At 47.6% G+C, this 24581-nt stretch overlaps 2 protein-coding genes across 3 annotated transcripts in view; one reads left to right on the top strand and one right to left on the bottom strand.

The window, feature by feature from the left end:
- The first annotated feature begins 4 nt into the window (after positions 1-4).
- P4HA3 (prolyl 4-hydroxylase subunit alpha 3) lies at positions 5-4721 on the top strand. Its single transcript, XM_026849716.1, has 10 exons — positions 5-211; positions 308-359; positions 542-699; positions 784-960; positions 1329-1393; positions 1563-1722; positions 2437-2499; positions 2798-2866; positions 4135-4231; positions 4437-4721. The coding sequence occupies exons 1-10, from the start codon at positions 5-7 to the stop codon at positions 4505-4507; spliced, it is 1119 nt and encodes a 372-aa protein (XP_026705517.1). The 3' UTR covers positions 4508-4721.
- Positions 4722-8318: 3597 nt separating this feature from the next.
- PPME1 (protein phosphatase methylesterase 1) overlaps positions 8319-24581 on the bottom strand; it is a 28166-nt gene continuing 11903 nt past the window's right edge. For both annotated transcript variants that reach the window (XM_026850269.1, XM_026850277.1), the window contains exons 3-14: positions 23976-24068; positions 21006-21063; positions 20413-20464; positions 17951-18105; positions 17309-17399; positions 16543-16608; positions 15653-15785; positions 14776-14905; positions 14035-14079; positions 13044-13108; positions 11955-12022; positions 8319-10632 (exon numbers count right to left, since the gene is read on the bottom strand). In XM_026850269.1, the coding sequence (XP_026706070.1) occupies positions 10614-10632; positions 11955-12022; positions 13044-13108; positions 14035-14079; positions 14776-14905; positions 15653-15785; positions 16543-16608; positions 17309-17399; positions 17951-18105; positions 20413-20464; positions 21006-21063; positions 23976-24068 (975 nt within the window). In that variant the 3' untranslated portion in view covers positions 8319-10613. The remainder of the gene's footprint in view (positions 10633-11954; positions 12023-13043; positions 13109-14034; positions 14080-14775; positions 14906-15652; positions 15786-16542; positions 16609-17308; positions 17400-17950; positions 18106-20412; positions 20465-21005; positions 21064-23975; positions 24069-24581) is intronic.

The raw sequence follows: 24581 nt of genomic DNA on the forward strand, positions 1-24581 counted from the left end.
AGGGATGGGATGCAAGCCAGGCTGGCCCCGTCGGAGGGTCTGGGGACACGCTGCCTTGCAGGTGGCGTACGACACGGGTGACTACTACCACTCCATCGCGTGGCTGGAGGAGGCCGTTGGCCTCTTCCGCCTCTCCTACGGCAGCTGGAACCCTGAGGACAGGAGCAGCCTGGAGGATGCTCTGGACCATCTCGCCTTCTCCTACTTCATGGTACGGCCACGAGTCCCATCCCCATCCCCGCGGTGCCTGGCAGAGCTGAGCTGTGGGCAGGGGGATGCTCACGGGCTCTCCACTCCACCCGTCCAGGCTGGAAACATCTCCCATGCCTTGAGCCTCTCCAAGGAGTTTCTCTACTACGGTACGTGGGGCAACTTCTGATGTGGCAGGAGGTGGGGAGAAGTGTTGGGGTGTCTCAATCACTTCTGCACGGCACCAGCCTCCCTCACCCCATTTCTTGTCCTCCCCGTGGGCTAATTCTCCGGGGACTGATGCCGTGGGGATGGGGACAGGGCATTTCGGGTGACAGCACCTCTCCGGCAGACCCCAGTAACCGAAGGGTGGCGAGGAATGTGGTCAAGTACGAGAAGCTGCTGGAGATGGGGACGGCGACGAGCGCCGGACCCCTGCAGCGCCCCAACGGCACCCACCTGCAGAGCCGCGACGCTTATGAAGAGCTGTGCCAGCGCCCGGGCGGGCAGGTGGGGCTGGCAGGGGGTTGTTACAGTCCCCTACCCCACCGCTGTCCCCCTCCTCATACCCTCCTTGGTCCCCTCTCTCCCCAGCCATCCCCGGAGCAGCTTCCAGGCCTTAGCTGCTCCTACGAGACCAACGGCAGCCCCTACCTCCTGCTCCAGCCTGCCAAGAAGGAGGTGGTCCAGATCCGGCCCTACGTGGCTTTGTACCACGATTTTATCAGTGACACTGAGGCCGAGACCATCAAGGGGCTGGCGGGACCCTGGGTGAGTGGTCCCTGTCCCCAGGGATGTCCCTCTCCTGGAGGAGGATGCCCCAAGAACAAGGTCAAGATGGATCACCTTGAGCATGCAAAGATAGGAGAGGGTTTAAGCCAGGGTTTAGCCAAAGCTTCTTGCAGCAAGAGCCCCCCCCCAAAGTCTCTGGGGAGAAACCAGGTCCACGCATGCCCCTAAACCCCTTCCCAGCCAGGCTTGACTTGGTGACACCCCAGTTGTATCCATCACCCCAGTGGGACACCTTGGGGTGGGAATGTTTGGCCACCAGCTGGTATAAACCCCCCCAGTTCCAACCGCAGCCGGGGTCCCTGCTTGGTGCGGGGGTCCCCATCTGCAGCAGCATCCCCCTCCTCCAGCTGCAGAGGTCCGTGGTCGCCTCCGGGGAGAAGCAGCAGAAAGCCGAGTACCGGATAAGCAAGAGGTAGAAGCCACCCCACCCCTTGTCCTCCAGCCAGCGGGACCACCATGGCCCCGTTGCCACCACCGAGGTGGCAGTGAAGCCATGCTGGGGAGGCCTGGGTCCTCCACACCCAGCAGTGCCACACGTGAATTTGGGGGGGAGGGGGGCTGAAGGTGGGGTGCTCCCGCAGCGCCTGGCTGAAGGACACCGCTGACCCGGTGGTGCGGGCGTTGGAGCAGCGCATCGCTGCCGTCACCGGCCTGGACCTGCGGCCACCCTACGCCGAGTACCTGCAGGTGGTCAACTATGGGTTGGGAGGCCACTACGAGCCACACTTCGACCACGCCACGGTCAGGGAGCTGCTGGGGTGGTCTGGGGGTGGTCCCTGGGGTGGTCACCAGGCTGGTCCCTGGGATGTTGGTGGAACTGGTCCCTGGGGTGGTCTCTGGGCTGATCCCGCAGATGTTCCTGGAGGTGGACACTGGGGTGGTCCCCATGGGATCCCTGGGATGGTGCCCGGAGCCGGGGGGGTGGTCCCTGGGGTGATCTGGGGATGGTCCCTGGGATGTTCTTGAAACCGGTCCCTGGAGTGGTCTTTGGGGGTGGTCTCTGGGCTGGTCCTTCAGATGTCCCTGGGGTTGACCTTGGGGTGGTCCCTATGGAATGGTGCCCAGAAGGGGGGTCCTCAGGGTAGTCCCTGGGGTGGTCATGGAGTGACCTGGGGATGGTACCTGGGATGTTCTTGGAACTGGTCCCTGGGGTGGTCTTTGGTCTCTGGGCTGGTCCCTCAGATGTCCCTGGAGGTGGACCCTGGGGGGGTCCCCATGATGCTCCTGGGATGGTTGCCTGGAGCAGGGAGGGCCCTGGATGGTCCCTGGGGGTGTCCCCATGGTGATCCCTGGGATGTTCCTGGGAAGGGAGGGAGGGAGAGACAAGAAGGGAGAGGGAGAGTGTTCCCTAGGGGGCAGCTCAGAGCCACCAGCTCTGTTAGGGCGTGAGGTGCCTCCAGGCTGAGCCGTGCCAGCGTGGGACTGACCGTCCCCACCCCCTTGCTCTTGGGGCAGTCCAGGAAGAGCCCCCTTTACAGAATGAAGTCGGGCAACAGGATCGCCACGGTCATGATCTACGTGAGTCCACCCTCATTTCCAGACCTAGAGAGACTGCACTTGCTTGGTCATCAGTAGGGTTCAGAGTTAACAGGGTTTGAGAGGGGCAAGGGCAGCCCTAAATCAGACTGTGGTGGGGTGTTAAATGACATCTGCAGAGTATTTAAGAGCTTGTGCCATGCTGTAGCGAGGGAAACACAGTTGGGGACTGAGGGATGCTTTGTGCCTCAGTTTCCCTGTGCAAAGCAGCCACATCACAGGGGGAAGGGCAAGGCCATGGCTTGTATTTTTTGCTCCTTTTCCTTTGCTCCTTTTTCAGCTGAGTGCAGTGGAGGCCGGCGGCTCCACGGCCTTTATCTACGCCAACTTCAGCGTGCCCGTGGTTAAGGTGAGGGGGACCCGCATGAGCCCCCCCGGTAGTGGAGAAGGGGGGATGCTGCTCTCTTGTGTCTTGTCTCTCGCAGGAGAGTTGTGGCTGAGCCTGTCCCGATGCCAAACCCCAACCCCAGGGCTCCCTGATCTGTTTTGGGGTGCCAAAGTCCACCCTGGAGTTCCTGGCTCCCTTTGAGGGTTCCCAAAGCTTGATCCCGCAGCTCCCAGCTCTGTTTTGGGGTGCCAAACCCTAACCCCGGGGCTGCCATCTGTGTTTTGAGATGCTCAAATCCAATCCCGGGGATCCCAGCAATATTTTGGGATGCCAAAACCCTAAACCCAGGACTCCCAGCTCTGTTTTAGGGGTGTCACATCCCCAGCCCTTGGGTTCCTGGCTGTTTTGGGGTGCCAAACCCAATTCTGGGGCTCCTGGCTCTGTTTTAGGGTACCAAACCCCAACCCCAGCACTCCCAGCTCTGTTTTAAGGGTTCCAACCCCAGCCCTTGGGCTCCTGCCTGTTTTGGGGTGTTAAACCCCAACCCCAGGGCTTCCAGCTCTATTTTGGCATTCCAAACCCCAATTCTGGGGCTCCCAGCTGTTTTTGGGGTGCCAAACCATTCTGAGGCTCCTGGTTCTGTTTTCAGGGTGCCAAACCCCAACCTTTAGGTTCCTACCTGTTTTGGGGTGCCAAACCCCAACCCCAGGGCTCTCAGCTTTGTTTTGAGGTTCCAAATCCCAATTCTGGGGCTCCTAGCTCTGGTTTAGGGCATTGAACCCCAATCCCAGGACCCCCAGCTCTATTTTGGGATTCCAAACCCCGATTCTGGGGCTCCTGGCTCTGTTTTAGAGGTGCCAAACTCCAATCCTTGGGCTCCTGCCTGTTACGGGGTGCCAAAACTCAACCCCAGACTGTTTTCGAGTTCCAAATCCCAATTCTGGGGCTCCCCGCTCTGGTTTTGGGGTGCCCAAACCATTCTCGGGGTCCTGGTTCTGTTTCAGGGTGGCAAACCCCAACCCCAGGGCTCTCAGCTTTGTTTCTGGGTTCCACATTCCAATTCTGGGGCTCCCAGCTCCAGTTTTGGGGTGCCAAACGCCAACCCCAGGGCTCTGAGCTTTGTTTTGGGGTTCCAAATCCCAATTCTGGGTCTCACAGCTCCAGCTTTGGGGTGCCAAGCCCCAACCCCAGGGCTCTCAGCCTTGTTTTGGGGTTCCAAACCCCTCTTCTGGAGCTTGTGGCTCTGGTTTTGGGGTGCCAAACCCCAGGGCTCCCTCTCTGCCCTGCAGAACGCGGCTCTCTTCTGGTGGAACCTGCGGAGGAACGGGGACGGGGATGGGGACACGCTGCACGCCGGCTGCCCCGTCCTGGCTGGGGACAAGTGGGGTGAGAGACAGTCCCTGGTGTCACCCTGGGGTGACACACGGGTGGAGGGGGAGTTCTTCCAGCCAGGGGTGAGCGAGAGGGGCTGGGAACCCAGAAAAATCCGGGGTAATGGGAAAAAAAAATAAATCACTGATACCGGAGTGGGGTCGGGGAGGGGTGCAGGGGGATGGAGACAGACGGAGCTCCTTGTCCTTGTCCCTTCCAGTGGCAAATAAGTGGATCCATGAGCACGGGCAGGAGTTTCGGCGGCCATGCGGCACCGATGCACAAGACTGAGGCGCCACGGGCTCAAGGAGGTGGCACCCATGGGTGGCAAAGCCTCCCCGGCGCAGCTGGGGGTGTCCCCAAGGCTAGCAGCAAGAGGAGGGAGGGAAGGGGGTGGCAGCAGTGTGAGGTGTTATTGGGGGCGGTGGCACTTGCTCAGCCACAGCTGAATCTGGTGAAAATAAAGTCAAAAGACACTAAATTGGAGTTTGAGGGGAATACCTCAGTGCGGTACCCGCTGGGAGGTGTGTATGTGTCTGCGTCCCCCCACCCCTGATTCCAGCCTGGACCCTAAACTCACCTTCAAGCCCCTTTCTCCAGCCCTAGGTGAAAAGTCTCTCTGCTAAAAGGACTGGCAGTTAGTGACACAGTAGTTCTACGTTAATCAGTAGGCTTCAGAGTGAACACAATGGCCATAGAGGATTAGAACGAAGACAGTACCTTATCCATCCTCAAATAAACCTGCTGCAGTGCCTGGCTGCATCCTGTGCAGCCCCCCACTCCGTTCTTGTCCCAGCAACAGCACAGGGACCCCCTCCCTTGCACCCCACAAGGGTTTTGGGGTTTTTTTTGGCAGGGCAGTTGCTGTAAGAGGGACCTTGGGGAGGGAGAAGGCAGCCGTTGCCTTGCAGCCGCCCTGGCCCCCAGCCTGCCCGTGCTCAGAGCACGCCCGAGCCAGCGCCGCTCCCCCGGGACCCCGCACACAAGCTCCCTTTCTCCGGCCCGACCGCAGCACCTGCGTGACTTGAAGGCAAAAAAAGAGGCAGCAAGGCTCTCCGGCAGCACCCGGAGATCAGGCAGGGTCCCCGCATCACTCTCCCTGGGTGTTCGGGATGGGGGGAGAGCCCGGCTGAATTGGGGATCAAGCTGGAGGACGCCATCCTCCCCTCCCTCCCTGACTCCACATCCATCCAGCCTCACGGATGCGACATTTGGATGAGATTAAAACCCTCCTGGATGGAGAGGGAGGGGGGGAGTACGGCCTGGGGAGACTCAGCTCCCTGAGACCGGGGGTCCAGGCCACCCCATCACCTCTCAGCCTCTTTGCTAGTTAGAAGGAAAAGGATAAAAATTGGGGAGGGGGATCGAAACACCAAGCCAAGGTCTCCCAGCGCTCAAAACCGTGCATTTATCACTCGGTGGCTGTGTTTATCCAGCCTCAGATTAACCCTTCTGTAGGCACATGGAGCAGGAAGAGGCTCCAGGAATCCTTTCCAGCTCTCTGAAGCCTGCTTGAACGCGAGACTTTGCAAAATTTCAAAGCAAATTTCCCCAAATTCCTGCTCTTCAGCTAGGCACAACACCCCCTACCCCCCCTATTTTCAGAATATTATAAAACACACGGTTCAACGCAGCACAGGTCACTTAACAGCCAGAGCGCCGTGGTTTATTACTTTCAGATGTTTCTGTACACGTGGGAGCCATCGGGAAAGGAAGAGGAAAAAGCAAAAGCTGTGGTTAAAGCATTTCCCCCACCACCACCACCTCCTCCCCACACTGGGAGAAGGGATGGGGGAATATTTTGGATGACAAGACGCTTCTGTGAGTCACCAGAAAAAGCCAAGGGTTGGGGCTGGGCCAGGATCGACACCCTTCCTCCGCAGGCTGCTCCGAGGAGCCCGAGGACTGCAGCTGAAGGGAAAGAAGGAGTTCCTACCCCAGGCTTTTCACAAATGCTTTATTTGTAGGCAAGAGAAACGGACACGGAACAAAACACGAAGAGGATGAGGCTGACGCGGGACACAGAGCGCGGTCTCTGGAGAACTCACGCACACACACACACACACATTTTCCTTCTGGAAAGAGCAGCACATGGTAAGAGGTCAGCCCACCAGACTGGGAAAGCTTGGTTTAAACCAGTCAAGCATCCAACAGCAAAGCTGGGAGCAAACACCCAAGCGCTATCCCGCAGGTTTCGGATGCTTTAGGGACAAGGGGGCGAGGGCGCAGCGTTACCAGATGGATCGGGGCAGATGATCCAGCCAAGGGAGGCAGGTTTGGGCAACACAAACGGCAGTCTGAGGTCGTGAGCGGAGCGCCAGGCTCAGAGACGGGTGTTATAACGCACCGGGGCCAAGTTTTCTTAGAAGTGGCAACCCATCAACTATTTTTTTGGACCTTACCTGAAGATCTAAGGTTTAGATTTTCAGGAGCGTCGAGCACCAGTTCAAACCAGCGAAGGGCTGACTGCCAGCCCCCTTCAATGCTCAGATAAAAGGCAATAGTGGAGGGGAGGAGAAACATCAGTGCTGAAGTCGAGGAGGTGGAGACCATCAGCACAAAGCTGTTCGCTCTCTCCTGCTCCAATACCCATCGGGTGGCTCCTCAAAGACCCTGTTCAATGTGGCAGCACACTGATAACAGTTTTCAGAGTCCTGGCATGGTCTGGCTGAACAAGAAGCCAGCAAGAAGCGGCTCTGCCCTACTGCAATCGCTCAGCCCTGCATGGCGGAGAGAGGAAAAGCAAGGAGGTTCACTCTGAAGTACCCCAGCACGGTATTTACTGGGCTACTGGTGTCACCAATGGGATCTACCACACCACCAGCACTTCTGAGAGCTCCCCAACCACAGGGAGTTTAGAAGTTACTCCATGCTCTACTATAGTGCCCTTTTTTGTTTTGTTGGTTTTGGTTGTTTTTTTTTCCCGAGGGTGTCTCGGTTGCAGAGAAAGTGACTTTCTGTCACAATAAGAATCAGTATTTTTAATTGGCTTTGGTATCATCTCCCACTCACTTTACATCTGGACCAGGGCAGGCTGAAGACAAAAAAAAAAAAAAAAAGAAAAGATGATGAGGCTCAAAAGAAAAGCGAGTGCTGTAGAGCGACGCGATTCGGGCACCATTTCCACGCCGAGTGCCTGCGTCTGTGTGTATCGATCACCCCTGTCACTAAAAGGGTTTTTCAAAACACAAGCACGGAGAAACTGTGCTGGCTTACGCGTGTGGGAGGACACGCAGCCAAGCTCTGCGTTCGCAGGATCTGTATTCAAAGCAAAGCTACACAATCCTGCAAGACAGGAAATGTCTTTTTCCAACAATCTCAGCGCTCCCGGAATCTACAAATCGCCGTGGGTTTTGTCTGGTGTATATAAACCCAGGATTATAGCAGGAAAAACCCGCCCTGGGTCTGATTTGAAAGATTTCAGAAGTGAACGTAGCAACAAAGCAGCCTCCCAAACTGCATCTCCTGCTCCTGCTCAGCCCTGGGATTTTCCATTGTGAAAGTTTCCACCGATCCTCAAACCCAACGACTGGAACAAAAGCAAGATTTCTAAATAATCTAAAGTGCTAGCGTAAAACCAGCATCCTTTCAATGCAGACAGCCTCTTATCTGCTTTTACACAGAGACAGTACAAAGCTGCAGGCTGTGGAAAAAAAAAAAAAAACACGCAGGGAAAAGCTGGTGGTTAGGGGGATATTTTCTAGATGTCCCCATTTTTCACGAGTCGAAGAGAACATTTCTTCTCTCTGCAGCTACTTACATCACGGCCTGTGCTATCCTTCACCTAAATACCATCTATCTCTGCCTGCAGCTCCCTGAAAAGGGAGAAGAAACTGCAAACAGGAGCATTAATATTTTTCAGACAGAAGTACAGTCTCAAAAATGAATGTGGCTCGACACAGCCGAAAGGAATTCCCCCTCCACCCACCCACACGCTATTGCTGCTGCCCCCATAGGCACCTTTTTTTTTTTTTTTTTTTTTTTTTTTTTTTTTTTTTTTTTTTTTTTTTTTAAGCCAGCGCTACGTGAGCCCCTGAACAGCTACCTAGTCTGTGCAAGTCAGGACTGAGAGCTTGGCACGGAGCAAACGCCACATTAAATAGGCTGTTGAAATATTTATTTTTTTTTTTACTCACTTCTCAAATGTTAACAACAAAATATAATTCTGGGGAGCCCACAGGATTTGGAAACAGTCATTCATTTTTCCAATGGTGCTTCTACAGAATACAAAACTGATTTGCTTTTGCTTTCCACAGAGGGTTTTGTTTGGTTGTTGTTTGGTTTGTTTTTTGTTTGTTTTTTTTTTTTAAGATCTCACAAACTGTAATAGCAAATGAAAGGGATAACATGAGAGGCAAACGCAAGGAGTTACCACAACGAATCACTCCAAGCCAGATCCTCCAAGTTACTTCAGCAGGGAGGAATGTGACTTTACCGAGATCATTCATGAGTATGACAACAGGCACATGCTTAACTACCCCGTGAAGTGAGACTCCAGACATACACACCATAGTACTTAATCTCTAACAATTTGAACACAGGATTCACCTGGAAAGGACTGAGAATTTTGCCAATCTGCAGGATACAGCTGGGGAAAGTGCTATTTTGCATCTCAACTACTGAAGAGCCGTGTAATCCATCAGCATCTAAACCAGGGGTGGACATAAACATCAAGGTTACATGAAACTAATGCAATAATTAACACGGTGACTTACGGAGGGAAGCGCCAGGAGCCAGCAATTGCTCTTTAACACCTGAGTGCTGATAGCCAAAGTGCCAGGACAGGAGAGCTCTCTGGAGTGAGGTTTTCTTGTCTCTAATTCAGGCATTTCCCACCCTGACGTGTCAGGGAAGGGACACGGAGCAATGCCACGACTGCTGTGTCCAGGGCTCACATGGGAATGAATCAGAGGAGACCAGCGGTTCTCCATCAGGGTGAAGGCCGACGTTGAACCGGGCTTTGCCAGCTCTTCACACCCTCTCCCTCTGCCCCACCTGCACCTCTCAAATGCCAAGAATTCATGGTGGCTCTTGTCACAGGACGTAGGCTTAGATGTGCAACGCAGCTCCCAAATCCGCCCGACAGCACAACTCTGCCTCAGCAAAACAGCATCAAATCACTGCTTTCATCATACAGCATCAAGGGGTTATGGACACAAGGGAAAAAAATTAAAAAAAAAAAAAGATTTCAGACATACCACCAGCAAGACATTGAGGAAAACTGCCCCAAAACGTGTCTGCTCTTACGCTCAAGCATGATTCTTAGGTGAAAGCAATCTGACAAACTGTCTGTGGATAATTTAACCCTGAAGAAAAGCTCTCCGTGTAACTACTGCATTTACAGGGAAATATGGAAGGCAGGCAGTGAATCGATCTAGGAAGTGACAGTGAAAACAAGGTCTTTCCTCCAATACTGGGGGGAGCATAACACAGCAGCTACCTACACCCCTGCATCAACATCACCAGGACTGACTCCAAGCTCTTCCAGGGTTTTATCTACCATACGTTTTGCATGTTTTTCATCCAAAAGGCGCTGATCTCTGCTCCGTTGTGTGTAGCAGCTATAAGAAGGGAAGCATAAACACATTCCAGGCACAGAGAAAGGCCAAACAGGCAAAGTGCCTGCAGACCACGGTGTTACTGCTGCTCTTGGGTCTTCCCCATAAACGCAGGCCCAGAGTCCCCTGCCTGTCATGTGTCTGCAGTAGACGGAGTTATCCCAGGCTCTTTTTCTTGGTGAGAACTTGAAACGAGTATTAAGAAAGCTGCAAGACTCTGAAATGGAGCTCACTGTCCCCCCTCGCCTTTTTTGTTTTACAATCCAGTGCAACTTTGCACAGGGAAGCAGCATCTAAGCTCTTCCCACAGCTTAACCCATAAGGCTGGCGTTGGTGAGACGAAACCTGAGCTCCCAGTGAAGCCGATTCCTCGTCTGCTTTAGGGGAAACGTGTATATAAAAAACAAACCTAAGGGGCACTTCAAAGACGATTAGACGATTCCATGGAGAAATCCTGAAGCCTTTGGCTATGCTGCAATGCCCTCGGTGGATCTGGACTGCCAACGGCCCCTTTGCAGTTGGGTCCAAGAAAGCCTGAGAATTGATGGAGGTCGATATGATCAACTACTTGGGATTTCGGGAGGTTTTTCCTTGTGGCAGCAGAGAGGAGCCCACTTCCAAGGGCCTGAAGAGCTTTTCATGGTCTTCAGTACAAGCTGCTTCCCAGCAAGGAAGTCCCTAAGCATTTACACATTCTGGAGAACTAGTTCTAGGGGATGAATCTCACACCAACTTCTCACTGCTGCTGAACTGGAGAGATGAAAGGATATGGATACATCACAGTGGCCTCTGGTGCAGTTTATTTACAACAGGACTCAGTGCTGGAGAACACCAGGCTATTAACAAGCAGGAAACACACTAGGAGGAAAAAAAGAGAGAGGAAGAGAGGTCACATGTTAAAACCAAGGTGTTCTCTGCAGATATCTGACTCTGCAACACCCTAAGTTTAGTTGGGTTACCCAAGGTAAAACAAGGCCAGAAGGAGTCTATCGTGCAGGTTAAAATCAGCACTGATGCATTTAACAGTGACTGGTAAGCTACGTAATAGTGAGAAGCACAAAAGCTTAATATGTGGCTGTCTGTGGCTTAAGGACACAATAAGGCCAGCAAGCCACCTCATTTTCCCAGAACCTCTTGTTTTAAAGCTGCTTTTGAGAGCAGGAGCAGGAGCAACAGGCTTTCAAAGCCTCACAGAGATAGCACAGGTTGCCAAATACCTGGTGGGGATTCAACAATACAACACCATACAATCCTTTGGTCTTCTCCCTCCCTCCCCGTTTACACATCAACCTACAGTATATCCTTTCACTGGATTTAAAATATGCAGTTCACTGTCCTACACTTCTACTGTTTCATCCCCAAGGGCACAGGATAAAGGGGAAAAAAGGAGATCATCCAGTAATACCTCTTTAGCACTGCCAATCCTACAGCATCACACATTTTGGGGCTTACAGCTTTTGTTGAAGAATTCTTAGCTAAAAGCAGGAAGACTTTTCAAGACTGCTGAAGAAACCTGCTTATTTTACCATCCACCTGAAAGATGATCCTAAAACAGATTAGGACCTTCTAGGAGGTCTAAGCGTTGGTTTAGTTATTAGCTTTATGGTACTGTAACTAAGGCTCTGGGAGTTTTTCTGATCAACCTTATCAGTCACAACCCACTCTCTCACTGCTGCGTGGCTGATCGCAGAGGCCTGGCTTCTACAGTTCACCATGACACAAAACCACATGAGATAAGTACAGAAAGTCTGCAACATGAAGCACACAGCTTTACCTGTCTAATCTCACCCGTATTTCTTGGCCAAAGAAGCGTGCGAATTGTTGCCAAAACACAGGGCCCTGATTACTTAAACAAAATGTTATTTAAACTAAATACCACAAAGCTTGTAATCCTGCCTTCCAGCAGGCTGTAAAGAAAGGAATCAGTTAGGGAGGATCTGTTTTGCTCCTCCCCTCCAAGGGAGGAGGTTTCATTAATCCAAGTTAATACGCGAGAAGTTTAGACAGAACACATAAACATCAAATATATCACTGGCTGTGATTCAAAGCTGTTTGTCTACATGTGGTTTTCAGCATTCTGCTAAAGCTCCAACCTCCCACACCGAGAGCCAAACACGCAGGGAGTAAGAGCAAGAGCTCTGCTCGAGGACTGCACAGCTCCAGCACCCACAGAGCCTTACCACTGGAATCCACCGATGGGCTCTGTAAACCTGTGACGGATCAGGAACGTCGCGACAGCTTCAGCAACCTGAGGGGGGAAAAAAAAAAAATTAAAAACAAAAAAAATCGGACAGAATTTAAAGGGACAGGAAAATAACAAGAAATCCCGTCAGTTTTCAAAGCCTGCAGCATCTCCACCAAGAGTTCATGTCCTCAGGACCCTCTTGCTGAACCATTTGCTCCTTTAAAATTAAGAGCTCTCTGTAGAAGACTTTTATATTAAAAAAAAAAAAGGAACTACATGCTTCCACCTTTACTCTGACACTGATCTCACAATCAAGAACTGACCAAACTTTTTCTCCACGTTTTCAGTAATTCTTACAACAATACCTAAGTCTAGCAGGGAATAAAGGTCTGGAGAAATCACAATGCAAGTTATTCCTATAAAGAATAAATCAAGACAGTAGCCTGACAATAATAATACTGCTTAGAATGTATATGAAAAAGAATAACAATGTAAGAACTTGATATGTTTAGATAAAATTTCAGACTGGTAAAGCCAAGCACAGGAAGGCTGGGTTTTACACTCACGGCGGTCAGTGTAGAACAAGCTTTAAAACCAGACGTGTTTCCAACCACAGGCTCCACCACATTCCTGCTTCTATCTGGACACTGACTTCAGCAGTACCCAAAAGCAGCACTGCTCTGTCCATCTGTAAGCTGTTTCAGCAACATTTGGTTTGTATTTGGAAAATGTGAGCCACCCAACTTGGAAAAACAGAGATCAAACCCCTAAAAGCTGCAGTTTAGTACAAGGGAGAGCAGAGAACTTCATGAGGGAAGGCAGGGAGGATAAATCTACACTCCACATGGTAAGAGTGTGGAGTTAAATCTGTAACTTAGCCAAGCCCCATGTCACGTAACATCTTAGCCTAGGCCTTCCAGCCAGCTTAAAAATCCAAGCTGTTTTGCAAACAGCCAGTTAAGACGTTGTGCCAAAAAATGACCCTGAAGTACCACCTCTCCTTCGTTGTAAGCAACAGACCCCTTTTGCATTTAAACCATGAAGACCGTGATTTATCTAGCTTCAATCCCACAGTGGGGCTCACCTTGTCTGGAGCATCTTCGTGGACTGCATGGCCACACTGCGGGAGAACCTGCATCTGAAACTTCCCTGCAGATCAAGAGAGTCATCACTGGAGCTGCTTTTTAAGTGGTCGCGATTTCTAACAGCAACAGTTTAGGCAAGCAGTTCTTGTGTACACGAGAAACATCTGACACTAGAGCTTTAGAAGTACTGTGAATTTATGAACTCACATCCTTTACAAACCAACCACATGAACTCTCACTATAGGCGAAGAAGGACCAGGGAAGGCACAGGAGTCTGGGGCAAAATGTACAACACACACAGCAGACAGTTTCCAAAGAAAGCAAGAACCAACTGCTTAATTCATCTTCCCCAGGTGTAACCAGAGCAGGTTCCCAGGACTTAAAACAAAGCTGAAGTTCTTAAGAGCTTCTTGATGCAGGCAAGACTAGCTTTCAGAGTTGGAACTGTTATCAGATCTACCTTAACCTAATGTTTATCCTGTTATCTCAAACTACTTTCCAGTACTGGTTGCTCTGGAAATGAATGAAGCTGGGATGGGAAAAAAAAAAAAAAGGGAAAAAAAAAAAAACAACAACCCCCAAAACATTATTGCAGATGTTGAATCTTGGTCTGATGTCTGCCACAAACACCAGGAGACCAGACAGTTTTGGATGGTCTCAGGTGTAGGAAAAATCAGATTAGAAAGAAGCCCTTACAGACAGTCATTCTGATCCAAAAGTGTGGCAGCTCCATTGCTGGAAACATTGAACACTAGACTGAACAAAAACTATGGCAACAGCACTTCACAACTTCTAATTCAACCTTTCCCTTCTCAATTTCTCCACCTTTTCTACAACCACAGACAGCTCTTTAATGAGCATTTGTTTCGATATAGACTGCACCTGGTAAGAGGCCACTCCAGCTATCTCTCTTTTGTGTACCCATAGCAACAAGCTATCATCCAAAAAGAGCATTACAGTAAGGATAGAGTAACAATATTAAATATTTACCTTGCATCTGTCCAATTGTTAGATCTTTATCCAGCCTGTCAACACCTACAATCAAACAAACAGATGTAATGGAGAAAAGCCAGAGAGAACATGACTGTCTAAGCAAGGCTTTACTTGACATTTTGAAAGAGACATTTGGCTTGAAAAACACAAAAGAAACATCATCTCTGACACTCACAAGGGTTTTTTCACTGATGCACCTCAAGTGAGTAAAATGACAGGAAAGGATCCCAGCCAAAAACGCAAGAACACATGCTTCCCCACAACTTAAATGGGTATTTACTGTGGTTATGCACTGAATTTCCTATCAGGGTATAAAAAGAGCCTGTAACTGGCTCTGGAACGTTGATAATTTGACTTTCAGTTGAAAAGTTCACATCACACCCATATCTGCAGGAAAATACCAGAGTAGTAGAGGCTGAAGGGCAGCTTGGATCTGTCCTGTTTGCTCGTCTTCCACATCATACAAGTAAAACACCCACCCAAGAGCAGCAATAGACAGTATGTGATCACGTGCTATTCTAATAACAGGGGCTCTGAATAATTCCAGATCTACATGGATTAAATGGACTAGTTTATCATCTTTCAAGATACATAGAAAAGCCAAGGTGGAAGAGACAGGTCTGCTATTCTCAAGAGAAAGACATCAGCCAAATGCCGACACTATTCTCTAAAATACAAGTGGGACATCACTGAAGTAAACAGCCACTGAACCTGAACAGGACTGGAAAAGACACATACCAGCTAAAAGCAAAAGCTTTGGAGTTGGACAGCTTAGGAAGAGGTTAGATAAACCCCTGAACCAGCCGTCCCAGTACTTTTCTGTTTTCGCCAGTTCAATTCGCCACGTGTATAAATGCTCCTTCTTTGTCTGCAAGGAGGAGAGAGAGCTCTGCATTAGTGATCGGTAAAACAGCTGAAATAAAGTGAACTCAGAGTGCCTCTTGGAACAATATATCAAAAAATACTGGCTCCCTCTGGTGGATCACACACTTCCAGGGGATGACCCTCCTTGCTCCTAAATTGCTCTCCAAAGCACAGCCAAAGGAAACGAGTAAGGAACAAGAAAGTCAGCAGGAGCTACACCTATAGATCAAGAGAAGGCTGCCGTATCCAGGGCACTGGAATTGCTATTGTTTTACTGACACAAATAGCTCACAACTTGTCTGAACCTTCAGACGTGGCTTCCACTTAGGTGACACAGAAACACAAGGGGCTGAGCTGGCTACAACCATTCTCCTCGAGGAATTTACATTCCTAAGTCGCAATTGCCTGTACAACCTCCTGAATGCTACTGTGTCTTGGAAACGAACAAAAATACCACGAAGACTCAGAAAAGAGCATGCCTCATTAAGGCCAGAAGCCCTATTTCAGGCCACATGTGTTAAATATGTGAGCATCTCAGGTAAGAAAACCAAACACATGCTTTCAGGTTAACAGTGCAAGACAGAATCGGCAGCACAAGACAAAGAAGAAAAACAACAGTGACAATATAAAGTTTTCGGTCCCTGGAGCTGCTCCATTTTGTTTTAGAATGATTTGGATAACTGCTGGTGGCTACTCTTGCAGGGGAACATCATGCAAACACAAGCTGAAAACACAGCAAGAAATTCCCTACCTCTGTGTCATCTTCTTTCTTCCTTTTGTTGACAGAGCCTCCCCCTTCCTCATCCTCTTCCTCCTCCTCCTCTTCTTCAATAATACCCTCCACTATGGCTTTAGGACATTCAGGACTGGCAGCCCCTTCGCACCTGTGAAAAGAAAACCAGAAGCTGATTCCCTGCCAAAACAAAAAAATAACAGGTTTTAACCTAAAAAATAACAGGTTTTAACCTAAAGTGTTCAGCAATTTCTCAGATACTGGCTGAAAAAAATCCCCTCAAGTTTAAAAGTAGCTGTGGATGAAAGATAGTCATGACTAGCCACAGCACATGTATCCCAGTGCAAATATAAATGCAAACGGCCACTCAGAGGAGGCAGAAGTGGTCAAACAATCACCAACAGCTTTTCGTAACGGAGCACAAGACATTTGTAAGGGCTCCCCGTATGTCAAGGATTAGAGTGGCACAAGCAGGTTACTCTGACGCCTCCCCAAACCCACCTCAGATCACTCCCAAAACGCAGTAGATAATGAAACCATTTCTAAAAGGAAGTGAAAAACCCAGGAGGCCAACCCAATTTAGGGCAAAATTTCTGAAGAGGCATTGGGCTAACACTTATTTCTTAATGTCTGCAGAAAGGCAGACAAACCAAGGAATACACAGCCAGCAGTAGTTAAACTTTTCAAAACATTTTACCCCAGGGAAGTTTTGGCCAGGTTTTCTCCAAGTGCCATGATTATTATTCAGTGCTGCTGCTGGTATTAACTGTGACCAAATGATAAGAAATTTGTATTTGCTAGAAGAAATTTTCGCTTTCAAGCACATTTACACTCTGTGGTTACAGTACTGTAAACCAGACAAGATGATTTCAAAACATTTAAAAGAAACAGAACCAAAAACCACCTACTGTTTGACTTGACCGACCATAGAAACTCTGGCAGATTCAAGATTTCTTATTTGTCCACTTTTTACACTAGAAAAAAAAAAAAAAGAGAAGGGGGGCAGAAATATTTACTGAATAGATTCAGGAACTAGCAGGCCCAGAAACAGGAGCAAAAACCTGCTACAGCTCACCATTTCCCCAAACCATTCCCAAACCTTCTCAGAAGGTGTTTGGAGTGGCTCACACTACGCGGCGACTCACTTGAACCCCCTTGTTGTCACTGAAACTGTGAATTTAAAAGACATGTGGGAGAAGTGCTGGGGACAGGGAGAGGTCAGAAACTACGTGGGTATTTGGTAACAGAACGGGTCTTTCTGTTGTCCAATCTAAAACTTAAACACAAAGCCTCTCCCCTTCAAACTCAACTGCCAAATACATAATTAATTATTGCCGAATCAGAAATAAATCCTGTATTTTACACATGAGATGGATGCCTCTAGTTTCTTCTGCAATAGTTGGGACACTTACAAGGAAGCAGCAATTCAAACCATGGAGCTTTCCGTTAGTTGAAACTCTTAGAGGATCCTTCTCCAATGCCTAGCCAAATCTCCTAGGAAATTAATTATCTTTGAGACCTCTCTCCCCTCGTCAAATCAGCCAAAGAACTGGCAACAATAGTTGGGGAAGTGAGCATGAAAGGAGAACAGATGAATTATACAAACTTTGTTTCCTTCGGGAGTCAAGCTACAAAGACAAGACGTTTTGGAGACTACATAAATCCATGCATTACCTCCACTCAATGGCATTCTCAAGGGACTTGAATGTTTTGGGACGACTCCTTAAGAAGTTCTGCATGCTGTTCAATGCATCCATGGCTGTGCCTAAAAGCAAGTATTTTAACTTTATGGCATCTGATGAAATCACTGCCACATCCCTCTATACAGAGCTGGCTACCAGGGAACACCCTCAGAGAGAGCTGGAGCTCACTGGGGATTTACTGCTGTTAAGGAAGGTACAGCTTAGTACTCCTAAACCCACAGTCACACCTGCTCCCACATCAGACAATTAATATTTGAACAGGTAGGACATTCAGACAGCAGGAGAAAGCAGTAACCACCCATCAGCACGACGCGTTATATAAAAAGTCACCCTCCTCCCTGCTATCAAGAAAAGATTGCAATGACATGATCAGGAAACAGGGAGCTCATTTGGGAAAAACAAAAAGAGGGGTCACGCTAGAAAGACTGCTGTGTAGGTGGCATCTGTTAGGAGGATGGAATTGGCATTGGTTTAAAAACTGGGCAAACTTTTCTGTACTCAGGGATTTGGAGATTAAAAAAAAACCCAAACAACAAACCCAACAACAAAACATATCAACGTGGAAGACAGAAAGCCAAAGGCACAGAACCCACCCAAGGGTACACACACTTACCTTCCACAACATCGATCATGCACAGACCCAGTAAACTCGGCACCAAATTGGCAACCGCCGTGTGCACGGCGATGGCCCCCCCCATGCTGTGCCCAATCAACATGATGGGGGGAGGAAGGTCCCCATACAGAGCTTCAACCACGTTTCCAACGTCTCTGCCAAGAGATAAAAGCACGGTCGGCATCTCCACCATGATATGTTTCTGAAGCAGATTTGTACAGTGGGAAGAGAAAGTACAGATCCAAGGCAGATGTCTGGCTCCAAATCCTCTGCGTCTGGTCATTTAACTCACAGGTAACTGAGACAAGTTTATTTTCTTCCCACTGTTTCATCTAGGTACCAACACAGGAAACCATTCAAGCCAATACTTTCCTGAACAAGCGTGTCAATTTTTGTTTTATTAACAGAAAGCGTTCATTTAAAATAAATCCCCAAAGAAAACATTTCACATTGACATTAGCTGGTGGAAATTTTAAATAAAAGGTGAGAAAAAGCTGTCAAGTCCTCTTGAATGCAAGCCTAGACTAAGAAATTCATTATTCTGAGAGGAGAAACAGTTTTCAATTAAAAAGTGAAAATAACTGAGCCCTACTGACCAAGGCAAACAACACTGAGCACAAGGATTCAGACTCTCTAGGAGCACAGATACTGCAAGGCAAGGGGGCAATTTCCCCATCCTTTTCATAAGACACGTACTTCCAACTGAAGCTGTCACTGCAGTATGTGAAAGCTGGCTGGGGCAATACACAAAACCCAAAACAACAGCAGAGCAACTAGAAAATGGAAAAAAAGTAAAAAAAAAAAAAAAAAGAAAAAAGGTTGACCAGCTTGTTTGCTCTGCCAGAGAAAATTGTTTGAGGATTTGATTAAAAAAAAAAAAAAAAAAAAAAAAAAAAAAAAAAAAAGCTGTAATAAGGCTCCTATTTAAAGGCTATTCAGGAGTAACTTTCAAGCTCATTGCTAAGAGGAGAGAAAGGTTTAAAAACAAAAGGAACTTGTTTTCCCCCAATGGCAGTGCTGCTCCAGATCTAAAAAATTCTAATCATTTCATAGGGCATCTCCTCAGGGCAATAACACATCAGGATCTGACAAGGCGTAAGCAGTAGCAATAAGGTATACAATGGAAGTCAGAATACATTTCACACATGGACTCCCCACAACAAACCGAGTGGATTTGTTCATACGAAGGTTACAAAATCCTTCGTGATTTAATTGTAGTCATAGCAAAGAGTCTCTTTGTACTAAATGTGGACATAACATAATGTGCTTAGCAGTGAGTATTTGCTTTTCTTACAGCTTTGTCAAGAGGGGGATTTGCATCCCAAAGCAGGTCGGGGTAGTTTGAAAAAGCAACTCCCTCCACGCTTCAAAGTCTCAGTCTGTGACCCACACTCTGGGGATGCCACCAGTCCACGGTGGGCACACTCTGAACACTTGCTCAAGGAAGAGCCAAACTGGTGATTTCAAGCTAAAATGCCCCATTCAGTTATATCACAGGAAAACATTCTTCTTCTGTTAGGAAATCTCTACCGAGTGTTACAGCGCGTTGCAGGTTTAAAGTGTTGGCTGCAATGAAGACACTGATTTCTAAGGTGAGTTTAAACACTGAGTACACCTAGAGAACAACGCCAGTTAGGATTATGACTCAGCTAGAAGAGGTACAGAATCACAGACTGGTTTGGGTTGGAAGGGACCTTAAACATCATCCAGTTCCACCCCCCTGACACAGCAGGGCCACCTCCCACCAGCCCAGGTTGCCCAAAGCCCCGTCCAACCTGGCCTTGAACCCTTCCAGGGAGGGGGCAGCCACAGCTTCTCTGGGCAGCCTGTGCCAGGGCCTCACCCCCTCACAGGGAACAATTTCTTCCCTAGATCTCATCTAAATCTCCCCTCTGACAGTTTAAAGCCATTACCTCTTATCCTATCCCTCCCCCTGTTCCCGCAGCCCCTTTCAGCCCTGGGGGGCCGCTCTAAGGTCTCCCCGGAGCCTTCTCTTCTCCAGCTGAACCCCCCAACTCTCCCAGCCTGTCCTCACAGGGGGGCTCCAGCCCCCCCAGCATCTCCGTGGCCTCCTCTGGCCCCGCTGGAGCAGGTCCATGTCCTTCTGCTGTTGGTGCCCCCGAGCTGGACCCAGCCCTGCAGGGGGGTCTCCCAGAGCGGAGCAGAGGGGGAGAATCCCCCCCTGGCCCTGCTGCCCCCCCTGCTCTGGGTGCAGCCCAGCACACGGGGCCTTTCTGGGCTGCCAGCGCACGGTGCTGGCTCACAGGCAGTTTTCCACCTGCTAATACCCCCCAGTCCTTTTCCTTTCAAATAAATTTCAAACTGTCCCAAAATGGAAATTAATCTCCCAGCTCCCTTGAACGAAGGTTACATGTCCTCAAGTAGTTTATTGCTCAATCAAGGAAAGAAAATAAAAGTTTGTGAAAAGTAAAATACTGAAGAGAGAGCATAAGCTTCCTTACTTTGACATAGTCTCTGCAGACAGATCTTCAGGATTCCTAACTTTTGTTTCTCCTGGAAGAACAAAAAAAAAAAAAGTTTATAAGCTGGAAACCATCAGTCTGCTCAGGAATTAGAGCGGCAACAATACAAAGCTTTTTGGCAGTTATTAAGAGCGAGCCTACTGCAGTTAACATGAATAATTAAGAAACCTGGAATTAATAAGAACAGTTGGTACTTTATCACATTATAGCTTACGGGTAAGAAACACTGTCCATAATTGCAATATAACTTAAAACTAAAGAACAGACCTTATTTCCAATGGTAAAGACCACCTATAGGTTATGAAAATACGAAGGAGGGGGTTGGTGCCAGTGTGTAGGAAGGAACAAGCCCACCACTGCCTTGCCCAAAGGCACGGGGAGTCTCAGCTTCTGGCACGTGAAGGACAAGTGGCTGCAGAGCTCCAGAAGCCACTTTTCTATCCCTGCTTTTGAATAAAAATTGGGATGCCTTAAGGGTGCTTTTAGTCATCTTGGGAGGGATTCATCACATCTTCTTTCAGAAACAAAGAGCGTGTAACATACTAACGTGATTTTAAATTTATTTTACTTACCATGGCCTCGGAGATCTAAAGCCACAATCCTACACTGAATCCTGTTAATGATTGCAGACTGCAAGAAGGGACAAAAGAGAACACAATTTGCAAAGTGCCACACCTCATCTACAAAGGATTAGCAATATTAAACACTGCCTGAAACAGCAGCAAAGGCTCGGATGGCATGACGAAAACTCTCTGCTGTCAACAAAATGGCTGAACCTGGACTGCGCGAGGTGCCAGGGCAAGTCAGAATATTCCACATAAACTATCCTTAATTAAGCAAAGCTCCATTCTTTCTACCATTGTTAATGCCGTCTCCGAGGACATTGATTTCCCTGTGCATAAGACATTATGTGCGTTTCCTAGGGTAATGAATTCAAGCTCTGTAGCACCTCTGAAAACTGAAATGCAGCAGTGGGAATACAGACACCAAAGTAATGCCCCCCCCTTCCCCAAGCCCCACACGTTACAAAATTAATCTTGGCTGTACAGCAGACGTGAAGATGAAGCAGCTGCTTTGCAGCACGCGTTCAATTTGCTCTCAAAGAGGAGAATTTTACATTAAGGCTGAAACATAGAAAAATTTATTAGTCCAAAGGGGTCGGGGGGAACAAGCGAGGAATCTTTTTGAGGTAAGGTATGGCTGCAATACGATTATGGCTCTATTTGTCCCTGACAGCTCAATTTACGTAAGTTATTTCAGGCATCACAGTGATTAAGTGGCATTCTGTGTCGAAAGGAAGACTTCTGCACTAAGGAATCATTGATTATTTAAATTTAACAGCCCCGTAGGAGTGGGGGAATTTGTTGAGGGATTCTTAATAGAACCACCTACATGATGGGCAGAGATCTGAAAGCTACCCAGTCCTCATATTTTGTTGTTCAGCTATTCAACTCCTAAATGACTGTGGCAGTTGCTCTCCCAAAAAACCTCTAAATCCACAAGTTCATATTTTAGAGCCCCTAAAGACACTCTGAAACCTCAATCAAGCAAGATGCTTACGCACCTAGGCAATACTTTAACTAGTCAGAGGAGCAGTCTGTTGCTAAAAATCAGAACTCTTGTCAGTAGGGAGTAAGGAAAGAGGATTATCAACATGATGCGAGAGAATGGGAAGCTTTCCAGTGCCATGACTTTTCTCCAAACAGGAGTACTTTGGCCAAGAGAAGTACAAACACATCATCCAGGAAGTTATCAGGCCAACAAGCAAAAGAAGAAAGGAGCACCTCATGCCTGCAGGCTGTTATTTTATTTATAGATGGTTGCTCTTAATGCTTTCCAGTTTGAGTTGCTTCTTGGTTTTCAGCAGGCGGGTGTTCTTTGGGGATTTTTTTTTTTTAGTTCTGGTTCATCCTAAATATTTAACACTCGATTGCTTGGCACAAATTTTCATTTCAAAACGCACAAAGGAAAGAATTCTTTAGCAGCCACACAAAGGCGTAAGCTAATTCATGTGGCAGTTTCTTTCTCCAGCTGCAGCCTCAAGTGCAAGGTGTAAATCTATGTGAATCTTGTATATCATCTAACTTTGTTAATTGCTAACAGTAACATAAAAAGCCAGGAACTGTAAGGTACAGTGTTATGACTGCAACCACTCCGTTAAATTCAACTCAGATTTTTAAATGTAAAAATGGTATTGGTGTTGCTATTGGAAATAAAGAGCTCTACAGAGTGGAAGTGTCTTCCAAAAAGCCCTATCCTTAACTCAGAAAAACATGCCTTCATACCTCTGCCTCCAATTAAAAGCTGTGACCTTCATTACATCTGTTTAAGGCACTTATACACCAAGACAACAACATTAAACTAGCATAGGAAGACAGGAAGACATCTGTCCATCATGGCAACGTGAGCTACAAGCAAGTAACTACAAGATTTAGCAACAGAGATTTAAGACTTAAAGTTCAGCAGTTTCAAAAGACCTATATCCGCACCTGTCTCAGGTAGTTACAAATGAACTGTTAGGTGTAAAACTACTATTCAATATCAAAATTACAGGCCAGTTGGCAAAGTATTTTTCTAATGTGTCTCATCAAATTACAAGACGGTTTATGATTACACCATTGGGATTACTCAACAGTAGTCACATTGGGAATTCAAGAGCAGTTGGTAGTGACTCTTCCAAAATGTTAATTGTTATTTGTTTGAATCTCTGCTCAAAGACTAAGTGATCTACAGCCCACTAAACTGCTAAAAGGTAACAAATATGACACAGCCAAGGGCATAGGGGAGACCCAGAGATTTCATCTGTTCAGTTGCATTTCCATGAAAGTCATCCTACAGCATCCTTCTGTTAAGGGCACTAGACAGCTCAAAGAGTTCCTGGATTAAAAAGGTCCCAAATTAAAAAATAAATAAATAAATAAATAAATCAATCAATCACACACTGCAAGTGATTTTACTTTACTTTAAATCCTTTAGAAGTTTTCTTCCTTAACTCCCTTTAATTTTTTAAGGGAACAAGCGGGAAGGAGGAATTTTCCTTTGGTCAGTCCCCACACTCACTCCTACTGACAGCAGTTCATGTTTCAGAGTTGCCTGAGCAGCACATGAGCTTTCTTGACAAGTCAAACAGGACCTCAACCATGCAAAGATAATATTGTTATGAGGAGATAAAGCTGTTGAGCTTTCACTGGTAGTCACAAAAAAGCAGCCTTCTGAAAAAAAAAAAAAAAAAAGGATATGCTATGATGAGCAATATCTTGGCACTTCATTAAAACCTGCAAGTTATTTGGCAGGTGTAGTTTTGGTTACTGCTGATAATTAAAACCTGGATGATAAACCTTTGCATGTGCTTTGCCTATTTAATATACACGCTGACAGTGAAATATTTAGACGACTTGAGTCAGGCGTGCACCAGGAGATTATAAAACAGTTTTCTGAATTGATTTTCCCGTGCTTAACACAGCTGAATGGTTAGCTGCCTTCCATGCTCAGAGGACTACGTTTGCATACATATATATTCTATACAGCAGTAGCTTACTTACAGTAAATACAGCCCAGGAAAGAGCAGAATGGCCTCCGCCATGTAACAGCAGTAAGACAGGCCCCTCCAGTCCGCTTTTGTAAATTCGAAAAGTGTATGAACAGTTAAGGATATTTCATAAAATTTATTTGAAGTTACTTTGCTGGCCGAATGTATTTTGGAGTCTGCAAAACCCAACAGTGTTTTGTACCCAAGGCCTCATTTCTCCCTCTGATCAACAAGCATGTGCAAGCACAACCTGGACAAAATCCACTTTATTTAAGCTTCAAGAGTTGTTTCCCTGCTGCCCAAAGTCTCCTCCTCCTTGTAATCCATGCATCTTCTGCCTGCACTCTTTTCCCCCTGTGCCAAACGGTGAAACTGAACAACTAAGAGAAAAAAAAACAAACCAGCATGTAGTTTGGAGCATGTAGTATTGAAGTATTTTCCTATTATTTCCAAGGAAAAATGTCAGATAAACGAGTAAACAAGATTTTTAAGGCAATATAATTACTCACTGGAACTTACACAGCAAAGACATTTCGTTATGATAGCTAAAGTCCCCTTACAGTATATATGCAGATGCTGAAAAATCAGTTTAACTATCACTAAAACTAATGTCACTGAG

Source organism: Athene cunicularia, assembly GCF_003259725.1.
Source record: "Athene cunicularia isolate RWA chromosome 1 unlocalized genomic scaffold, athCun1 chr1_part1, whole genome shotgun sequence".
NCBI lineage: Eukaryota > Metazoa > Chordata > Aves > Strigiformes > Strigidae > Athene > Athene cunicularia.